General features: G+C 45.7%; 2 protein-coding genes across 2 annotated transcripts; both read left to right on the top strand.

Moving 5' to 3' along the window:
* The first annotated feature begins 268 nt into the window (after positions 1-268).
* Positions 269-5338, top strand: LOC119270070 (zinc finger CCCH domain-containing protein 12-like). Its single transcript, XM_037552036.1, has 7 exons — positions 269-537; positions 963-1123; positions 1780-1842; positions 2539-2658; positions 2756-3052; positions 3540-3866; positions 4900-5338. The coding sequence occupies exons 1-7, from the start codon at positions 387-389 to the stop codon at positions 5086-5088; spliced, it is 1308 nt and encodes a 435-aa protein (XP_037407933.1). The 5' UTR covers positions 269-386; the 3' UTR covers positions 5089-5338.
* Positions 5339-6266: 928 nt separating this feature from the next.
* Positions 6267-7240, top strand: LOC119270069. The gene is made up of 2 exons (XM_037552035.1): positions 6267-6598; positions 6681-7240. The coding sequence occupies exons 1-2, from the start codon at positions 6527-6529 to the stop codon at positions 6966-6968; spliced, it is 360 nt and encodes a 119-aa protein (XP_037407932.1). The 5' UTR covers positions 6267-6526; the 3' UTR covers positions 6969-7240.
* Positions 7241-10467: the final 3227 nt, after the last annotated feature.

Below are 10467 nucleotides of genomic sequence, written 5' to 3'. Positions count from 1 at the left end.
TCCATCCTTTTCAAGTTGATGAAACCAACGCAACATAGTAAAACACACAGTTGCAAAGATGGCCCTGATTTTTCTTTTGCCCTTGCCGTGATCATAATTTTTTAAAGCAAAGCGCTGCAATTTCGCCGGGTAGAAAAAGGGAATAATCGCGCGAGAGCGGGCAGCGCGCGTGCAACGCGCGGGTGCACGTAGCAGGCCGCGCACCGAAAAAGAGAGCGAGAGAAAGGGGGAGAAATAAATACAAGGGGCAGCGGCAGGCAGGGCGCCTCCCCTCTCTCCCTCTGTATCCTGCACACACCGCCACCGATCACTCGCCGGAGCCCCTCCCCCAATGGCCGCCGCCGCCGCCGCGATCGCGTGATGGCCGACCCAGCCGCTCGCCGAAGATGGACGAAGCCGGAAGGGCCTCCGCTCCCGCGGTGGTGACGGTCACGGCCTCCGCCGCCGCCCCCTCGCCTCCTCCTCCGCCGCCCCCCGCCACGGCCACCGCCGCGGCCGCCGACCCGCCATCGCCCGACCCTGACGCTCTCTATGAAGGTTAGGGTTTCCGTGGCTCCTCCCCCCACCACGCCCGAGCGCCCGGGCCGTTTTGGGGAATTGGGGTTATAATCGGAAGCTAAATTCCGCGCCGTAGGTTTAGCTCGGATGCTCGGCTTTACTTTTTTGTCTCCGCAATTTCCTGCGGAATCAGTGGGCGTTCTCACGGTATCCTGCCATGGATCGGGGAGTGGTAACCCCAGCGGATTTTGACGGTGGCTAAAGCTATCGTCTTGCGTACATCCCTGTCGGCGTGGAATTGGGGTTTTTGAGGGTGATTGATCGTGTCAGGCCGCGATGCTGTTACTTTCCATGTTTTGCATGCTGTTACTTGTGGAATGTGGATACTCTGTTGGCCCTTAATAATCAATCTGCAAACTTATTGATCTCGATTTTTATCAGTTTTGTGTGTGTGCGCAATGCAGAGGGAATGTGGCAGCAGATGGCCATGAGCAGCAGCGCCACTATGCAATCTGGGCCATATCCTGTGCGGCCAGGGGAACCGGACTGCACCTACTACCTCAGGACTGGATTGTGCAGGTTCGGCATGAGCTGCAGGTTCAATCACCCTCAGGACAGGAATACGGTAAGGAAACTACCTCTCTCCCAGCTGTTATTTCCATACTGCTTTGTGTCACATGTTCGCAATCGTCAGGGTTACGTTTTGTACATTTTCCAATATGTTATATCCTCATGTAGTACATAAGCAGGACTGTAAGATGAATACACAATTAGTACAAGAGAAACATCTTGTGTCGGTTTGTTCCTATTGCACCATGGAGTCAAATGTAGTAATTTTGACCGAATTTAATGCAAATAATTAATGCGCAAAATGCTCAGTAACATGATTCATATGACCACCTTTAGATAGTCAAGTGCTTTCTCATTCGAAGGCACATAAATATCCTAGCATCAGTAAGTATGTTTTGATAAAAAGTTTTTAGCCTGGTGAGGGTCTACTAGTCTATGATTCCCTGTACTTTTCCATTTGCATTGGATAAAGTTTGCTATATGTTACTCATGTGTAATAGTAGATAGAATCCACTTTTCTTTTGGATAATTGTCACCAGTATGCCACTTTCTTTTGGATTATTCATGATTGCCACCGGCGAGCTGGATATCATTCCTGTTCCTTAGAGTCATTACAGTACTAACTGCCAATTTTCTGTGAAACCTCTTTATATACTTATTGTTGTTGCTTCATCTCACATTTTTCTTCTCAACTAACCTGCTTATTGTCAGGCTATTGCCTCTGCCAGAATGAAAGGAGAATATCCTGAGAGGGTGGGACAACCTGAATGTCAGGTAATTATATTTAGGAGCCATTTGTTCTTCCAGAAGCTGTTGTTGTGCCATAGATTTTACTTGGATTCACGCCATGCTGCCTTGATTAACAATATCAGCAGTGTCGTATACTCATGTGTGGCTTGTTTTCTGCTTATGCAATGCGTTGGAGCAATTATTTATCTTGTTAAAAATGCTTAGCGAAAACATGTGGAGAAAAGGGGGTCTTAAATTTGGTTGATGCTTTTATATAGGTCAAGGAAAAAAAGTTGTGGTTCATATGAGGACTTCGTAATTCTCCTAGTGCTTTCTTCAGTGCTTATTTGTAAGGACTGATTGTCATGTGACAACCAAGTCATTCAAGATAACTGTTACAAGAATTTGTAGAAGTACTCGTACATCAAGAAAATAACCGCTAGGTGATTTAGGTTCAGTTTTGTCAGGATGATAACCACAATTTCAGAGTGCCTTTGTAAAAGTACAGGGTATTACTATTTGTTTCCATGGCATGTTTGTAGAGTCTATCTTGCAATCTACTCCCTCCGTTCCAAATTACTCGTCGCAGAAATGGATGTATCTAGAACTAAAATACATCTAGATACATCCATACCTGCGACAAGTAATTCGGAATGGAGGGAGTACAAGCAGTATAATTTTAGCATTTTGATGCTTTGCTGGAGTGTTGAACTGATAGAATTTCTCAATGTTTTCATGCAGTACTACCTGAAGACTGGAACATGCAAGTTTGGGCCTACGTGCAAATTCCATCACCCTAGAGAAAAGGCTGGAATCGCAGGAATGGTGCAGCTAAACACATTGGGATATCCACTTCGACCGGTTAGTTGTGTACTGTTAGTAGAATAATTTATTTGTCCATCCTTTTATATATTTTTCTGCTTGTTGTACTGAGCTGAAATCTATTTTGCTGCTGTAGAATGAAAGGGAGTGTGCATACTACTTAAAAACGGGACAGTGTAAATATGGGAATACATGTAAATTTAACCATCCAGAAATTTTCAATGCGGTGGCTTCTTCACGTGGTTCCCCTATTTATCCTCCTGTACATAACTCTGGAAGCACTGGTCCACATTCCTATACTGGAACAATGGCAAGCTGGACTTATCCAAGAGGTTCTTTCATTCCAAGCCCTAGATGGCAAAGTCCTTCAAACTATACACCGATGATTGTACCACAGGGTCTTGTTCAAGTACCAAGCTGGAACTCATATCCTGTAAGATCATCTCATTTCATAGTAATGCAGTATAATGAATTTTCTCTTAGTCATGATGTGTTTGTCTGTTCATTTCCTAGACCCACAGAGGGAAAACATAAGAAATACATCAGTCTCAAGTCTCAACTTTTAACTTATCCTTTTCCCTTTGTTTGGATTTCTGCAAGTCTAACCTTTGATCCTTGTTTTGTGTCATGGCTCTGTTAATATTGCCTGTCTATACTTGCATTATTTTGCTATTTGAATTACTATTGCCATGTTGATGTTTCCTGAGAGACAAATGTTCAAACTAGGTAATAATGATTTGCTCAAAGAAAAGAATTAAGTTCAGTAACAAATGAGTTTATTCTATATGCATCTTGGAAAGCTCTGTCATGCAGCTTGGTCTATAATCTTACTTAGCTTTAAGCTCTAATTTTGTGAAAGAAAAACATGTTGGAGTCTGTTATTTAGGGTTGATATTTTTTTATTTTTCTTATCTTTCAAGGGCCAAATGGTACCTGTTTCATCTCCTGAGAGTCGACTACAGTCTCCAGGGGCTCAACAATACTATGGAACTTCTCGACAAGGTGAAGCCAGTGCAGGAAATCAGGGAATGCAATCATCCTACAGATCCAGTTCGTTTCCTGCACCTCAGTATGCACTGCAGAGAGAGAATGTATTTCCTGAGAGACCTGATCAGCCAGAATGCATATACTACATAAAGACTGGAGATTGTAAATTTGGTGCAGTTTGCAAATTCCATCATCCCCGGGTGCGCTCACAGCCTCCCCCAGACTGTATCTTGAGCCCAATGGGTCTTCCATTACGCCCAGTAAGTACATGGAACCCCTTCACTGTTTTTGCTTATCCTTAACTCATTGTCCATGGTAGTTTTTGCCCATGTTTTGAGCGTTGTACCTCCTTCAGCATCCGTCTGGGAGAGAGACCCTTGTACTCCCTCAGATCCTTTTTAGTCTGCATATAAGTTTTGTCCGAAGTCAAAGTATCTCTAGTTTGACCAAACTTGCAGAAAAAGGTAACAACATTCATAATGCTAAATCAACATTGTTAGATTCACTACGAAATGTAGTTCCATAGTATATATATTTGATATTTTAGATGTTGATATTTTTTAATATAAATTTGGTCAAACTTTGTAAAGTTTGACTTGACACAAATCTAATATGCGAAGTAAAAAGGAACGGAGGGAGTACTATTTTAGTTAAGTAGTTGATTTACATTATATTTCTCTGAGTATAGATTTGGGATGAATTGTAGAACCCAAGATGCTTGATAAATTATCATGTTTATTGGTTACACAATTGATTCTGCAATAATATATAGTTCCTGATATTGATGAGCAATTCTACAAACAAGAAATTCAGCATATTTACTGATGCTAAATCCTGCATGTTCGAGGACTATTATTAAACCGTACTTCTGTTGGTTACATAGTGTTTTATCATTAAATTCAGCATTTTATCAACCTGAACATTGTAATAAGATGCCAGTCTGACAGGGAAGTGATAAGTAGACTACCTCTGCTTAGTTATTACTTCCTCCATTCCGAAATAAGTGTCTCAAGCTTAGTAGAGTTAGTACAAAGTTGAGACACTTATTTTGGGACGGAGGGAGTATTTGGTTAACACGCTGTACTTATTTAGCTATTGATGACTGGATCATAGGTAGTTTGAGATTTGCTAGTTCCTCTCAAATTGAAATGGCTGAGGCCTGCTAATTAAGAAAAGGCCTATTATGCTTAGCTAATGATTTTGTTGCAGCTTCTCAAATACTAGTTCATCTTTGCTGTTCCCAGCGCACCTGTTTTTGGATCATGACAAGCCATTTTTGTTTGAGATTTTCAGGGGGAAGAGCTCTGCAAGTTCTACTCTCGCTATGGCATCTGCAAGTTTGGCGTAAACTGCAAGTTCGACCATCCGATGGCGGCTCCGATGGGGGTGTACGCGTACGGCTACTCTGCCTCCGCGTCGCCCAATGCTCCCATGGCTCGGCGTCTCCTGGAGTCCCCCTCCGGGTCTGCGTACGCCTCCTAAGGCAAGGCTCCCTGGCATTTGACCCTACCTTGATTGATCTCGATGATGTATAAAAGCCATCGCGCGCCGTCCTTCCCAGGGCTTGCGCCGCGAATGTTCTCCCCCCTAACTCCCCGGAATCAAGTTCTGTAAAAATCGAGTTTGCTACCAGAGATGTACAGTTGTTATTTTTGTTAATGCGGGTCAGTCAGTCTTTGGATGGATGGATGGAGAAGCCATTTGCTACCGAATGAAATAATGCTTGAATGCAGTGTGAAAAATGTTGGCATTGCTTCATCGATGGTTTCCTGACAGAGGTCGGCCTGCGTTGCATCAACTGTTTTTTTTTTTAATCTCTTTTCTGCAGGCCACGTTGCATCAACTGTTTTGCGCCCGGCATTTGTGTGATCTATAAGCTGGGTGCTGGTTGGGTTTTCTTGACCACAGGGCGTAAGGGTAGAACGAGGCAGAACTTGGCGCGGAATACTGTTGTGGCATCGCCATCATGATCTTGTTGCCGAGAAAGTTTTGTGAGGCAACCGGGCGTCCTCCCAACGACCCCGAGTTTAATGTGGGGGCCGATGATGATGATAAGGCGCCGAACATGGTCCAACCACTTTTCTTGTTGCGGGGGTGTCGCATAAATGCCTGCCCCAAATTGTGGTGGCAACCGAATTGCCCTCCATCTCACGATCGTCGCCTCATCCACCTTCTCTCTCTTTGGTAGTAACAGTGCGGAATCGTCCTAACCATAGGGCGCTTCCTCCCAAAGCTGCCGCACAAATTTTATCATTCTTCTTGACACCTGTGATGATGATCTAGACAGTACTACAGTACCACCAAACGGAAGAGGCTTGATTTTTAATTACTGATTGATGATCCGGTGTCCGTCCGTCCAGGTTTAACAACAGTGTCAGTTTGTCCTAGGCTCCTGCAAGATCTCCCTGTAACAAACAGGATTGGAAACAGAATCATGATCTGCCGACGACGCGAGCACCGCCATCCCAATGACCCATCCATCAGCCTCGTCCACATCGAGATCCTAGTCCTAGGCAGGCGGATCAGGAGCAATTATCATAGGCATGGGCATAGGCTGATCTCGAGTGCGCGAGTATGAACGCGCCAAAGCCGATGGGGGGGCGCGGTTTCGACACGGGCCGGCACATCATGTGCGTACTAGTATTATTTACTGCCACTCCTGTTTTCTACCAGCGGCGGCGCCCACCCGGCGGGCGAGGGGGTGACGACGGGCGTGACGGCAGCCAGCCGGTGAGCGAGCGTACCGTAGCCTCTGCCTTTCTACGAGCGAAGACGAGATCTCGCCCTCCGGTTCCATCCCAAGTCGTCCGTCCGTCGTCGGCTACTGCCACTCCCCCCGAAAAGGACCTCACTCCCCACCCCAGCCCTCCCCGCCCGCTGCACAGTCCAAATCCCCGCTCCGGCCGCCGACCGACCGAGGATGCCCGCCTCCATGCCCAAGCTGCTCTTCCTCCTGCTCCTCCTCCTCGCCGCGGCCGCCCACTCCTCGCCGGTAAGCCTTCCTCTTCCTCTTCTCCCGCCCAATTCCGCGAATCTTGGCCCTCACATTGCCTGCCCCCTCTACGCGCGCGCAGGTCGTCCCGGCTGCGTCCGACCAGGCGGAGCAGTCGGCGGTGCGCATGGTGCCGATGGCCCCGGCGGGCGGGGACGGGGCGGGGTTCAGCGGGGTGGTGCTGAACGAGACGCGGCGGCGGCTGGGGAGCTTCCAGCTCTGCGCGCCCTGCACCTGCTGCGGCGGGCCCAGGGGCGTCTGCGTCCTCTCCCCGTGCTGCTACGCCATCAACTGCAACATCCCCAACCGCCCCTTCGGGTTCTGCTCCTTCACGCCCAGGTCCTGCGACTGCCTCCACTGCAACGTCTGAGCTCTGCTTCTGCTCTGCTCTGCTCTCGAGTGTCACGAGGAGGGCAATGTTGAGGGCGATAGTAAGTACTACGTATTTTAGAGTGGTGAGGGTGGGGGAAAAAAGGACATGACAGCATGAGTTCCCCCAGCCCGAATGCTTGCCGATTTGTTATTTGTTTTAGCCCTATAGCCATTTTGCTACCGAATTGTTATTAAGTATATGGTGTAGCTGCTACCTCTCGATGGATGGAATTGGTTGGTTATTAGCAAAGAGTGGGTGATTTGGAGACATTGCTCTGTTTCCTCTCATGGATGCGTGATTCGTCGCGTGCTTTCTACTGATAGATTAGTTAATAGTGCGGAGATTCGGTACCTTTCCTTTGAATGCTGGTATCTCTTGTGCCTCCATCTCTTTCCACTGATTCAGTAAAACTGAACTGCACAGGACATTTAGAAGGCTGTGTTCTTCATAGTTGAACCATTTAGACATGCCTGCAGATATTATTATTTACAGTATTAGTGTGCGTTGTGTTGGATCGATCCACTCTATGCAACTCCTCTTAGCACCTTCTGAAGATTTATTGCTTCACAATTTTGTTACGCAAAGTGTCATGGGTTCAGTACTATGTACATCTGTCACCGTAGCCTTGATTTATTTTGTGGCAATTTTAGAACTGTAGAAGTTGACCTGTTTTTTTTCTTTCTTTTTGGTAGTTTAACACATTGTCTGCTCCTTTACTAACCTTTAAGGAAGCCTAGTTGGGCTCCAGCTTTTGTGAATTCAGTAGGCAGCATCCTTTATTTAGGCTAAAAAAAGCCTTGCAGTCGTTTTAATGGAACATAAAGTTTTTTTTATCACAAACACTGGTTTTCATTATCAAGCATTCATTCTACTACACACAAGTCAGTTATGTCTAAAGAACACACCATTCAATTAACTTATAGTTTATCTTTTACTAGATTTGTAGCTTCAAACCTGGACAAGTAGCTTCTACTTTTGAACAAATTAAAAGGCAATGCACATGCACATGCATCATACTAGTAGGCAGTACTTGTTTCTAAGTTAACGAAGCACATTCTGTTGTTTAATCCAAATTGTGTTATCAAAAGTTGCGCAGAATGTGTTGCTTTTGATTGTTATCTGTTCAAGGACATTCAGCTGCGTTGCGATGCTATAATCCTACTCCTAAGCATACTGCTCCTAAGGCAAACACTTTATATGATGTTACTCCGAGTTTGCTACATTTACGCATTTTTTTGTGAACTATGTTGTTATTCTGGGTTTGCTGTCTTTTCATATTTACACAAACAAAAGGTATGGTTAGGGACATGCCAAGGGCCTACTTTACTGCTTGTGCTGTACATAGGTGATGTTGAGTTACACACCAAAAGGTAGCTCACGTGCTAATCTCCCAGTAGTCATCAACAGGCAGCTTTACTTCCCCATCTGGGATTATTGAGTAGGAGTGTATCAACCATCATCAGGCCATCACTTGTTCTCCTTGTTGTGTGTGTCTCCTACTCTCCTGCATGTTCTCTTGTTCTGAAGAGAGTGACTATGATTGATTGACTGTGAAGTGACTTTTGACTACCTAAGGCTGAAAAGGTAGCATGCAAAAGTGATTTTATAGAGGGGAAAAAGTGAGTTTTGTCTTAGATCAGATCTTGAATTCCTCCTTTTTCATCCTTTCTTATGCCTCAATCAAGGTTGAATCCACCATTTTCATATCCTCCAACGCTCAGTGCATTTTTGCTGTTGTTACTTGGCTGCTGTACTGTAACTCAATTGCCAGAAAGGAAAGCTTCATTTTTTGTTGCCGCCTTCAGTTGCATTCTGTTCAGACAGTCAGCTGCTTCGAGATGATTCGCCCTAGGACAAACGCTAACACCGACTAGATGCTGTTAAAAAGCCGTTCCACGCACGGGTTTGCGTCTTTCCACATTTTTTTGTGCTTGTTTTCAGTAGTTTGATGGGGCATTCGAGTTATGCCATGAAAGGTAGGGTTGGGACTTGGGAACATGCCAATAACCCACTTTACAGATTGTGCTGTTCATGAGTGATGATGTTGAGTTGCATCTGCATGCCAAAGATTGCGCCCACGTGCCAATCTATGAGTTTGGCCATCCACACCCTTTGTCGAAAAAATAAACATGCAGCTTTTCTCCCCAATTTTTTCAGTGGTAGAAGTGTATCGACTCGCAAAGTTTTCGTTACATCCATCATCAGACCATCACCTCCGCTTGTTGCGTAGTTGCTGTTCTCCGTGTGAAATGAAATGATAGCAGAGATGTATGGCTGCGCCGGGGCGCATAGTTTCAGAGATGAACGTGGGGAAACCCCTCCCATCCGGCACCCCTGGCTGGAGATGGAGCTGGACACGTATATAAATGATGATCGGTCGGTCGGCCCTGCGAATTATTGGGCGACGTTTATTACGCCAGCCCCATGTTGCTTCCTTGCGGGACGGACAGATAGGGCGCCGACCTCTCCATCTCCATCTCCATGTGCGGCAAGGCATGAGTGATTGCCAGTGGCAAAACCTCATGGCAATGCGGACGCATGTGTTTAGTGCGGTGGATTCGCCACTCAAGTCTTGACTCCGACCCAAGCATTCCAGCATGTTCCGGCCGTCGAAACAGACAAAGATGGTCGTGTGCATCTCAGTTACGCAGAGGCATGATCAACCCCCCTTTTCGAGAGACAAAAATTGTTCGAGCCGTCCCATTAACCATGTGGCTTATTAGCTTCTCTGGCTATAAGTTCAAGGGGACTAATTTCAGTTATTGGATAGACAGACTAGGGGATGCTATGCTGCCTGTCATGATTCATGAACAGAGCATAGGATAGGGCAGCTGCAACGTTTGCCTCCCTTTCGTCTTCACAACTGGAAGCCGCAATCGTCGCCACTCGCCAGCCAGTGGTGCGTGATAAGCCCCATAGCCTCTTTCGGCCAGGCATTTCTCAGCCATGATCCCGGAGAAATCTGTGAACGGAAACAAAAACACCCAAATGCTATGCGCACACAAGCATGCTCTCTTTTTTGAGTGCTCGGCTACTTTGGCTGATCCCGAGCGCTGTGAACAGTTGGGTGCTGTTTTTCTTGCCTCATTTGCAATAAAATGGGACAGGGGAAAACTCCTTTTGATCAAAAAAAAAACAAACTCTGTTTTTACACATAGACATGTGCATTGTAATTTTTTCTCAAGAAAGCATGAAAGTTTTGTGTCCCCATGCATTGATAGAAAGCACAAACATATCATAGCAGCAACGCGAATCAGTTGTACGGGGAATTCAGCCTGTAAAAAAAATTGGCGCCCGAAAACCTGACAGGAAGCATATTCTTCAGCCTCAGCAAACTGTATTATTCAGACCCGCGGAAGCACCTGCTTCAGACGGGTGAAAGAATCTCACTTGGAAGTTCTTTATGCCACCTGAAGTTCTAATCCATAATTTAGGTAGAAGCAAACAAAAATGATAGGCATCAGTCCCATGTGAAGTAAAGTAAGTACAGAGATAC

Source organism: Triticum dicoccoides, chromosome 3A (assembly GCF_002162155.2).
Source record: "Triticum dicoccoides isolate Atlit2015 ecotype Zavitan chromosome 3A, WEW_v2.0, whole genome shotgun sequence".
Taxonomy (NCBI): domain Eukaryota; kingdom Viridiplantae; phylum Streptophyta; class Magnoliopsida; order Poales; family Poaceae; genus Triticum; species Triticum dicoccoides.
This window is presented reverse-complemented; position numbering and strand designations above follow the sequence as displayed.

Bases quoted from the DNA above. Each gene is read 5' to 3' on its own strand.
- LOC119270069 (XM_037552035.1), top strand. From the start codon at position 6,527: ATGCCCGCCTCCATGCCCAAGCTGCTCTTCCTCCTGCTCCTCCTCCTC. The intron at 6,599-6,680 runs GTAAGCCTTCCT...ACGCGCGCGCAG, and splicing joins CGGCCGCCCACTCCTCGCCG to GTCGTCCCGGCTGCGTCCGA.
- LOC119270070 (XM_037552036.1), top strand. From the start codon at position 387: ATGGACGAAGCCGGAAGGGCCTCCGCTCCCGCGGTGGTGACGGTCACG. The intron at 2,659-2,755 runs GTTAGTTGTGTA...TTGCTGCTGTAG, and splicing joins TGGGATATCCACTTCGACCG to AATGAAAGGGAGTGTGCATA. The intron at 3,053-3,539 runs GTAAGATCATCT...TTATCTTTCAAG, and splicing joins CAAGCTGGAACTCATATCCT to GGCCAAATGGTACCTGTTTC.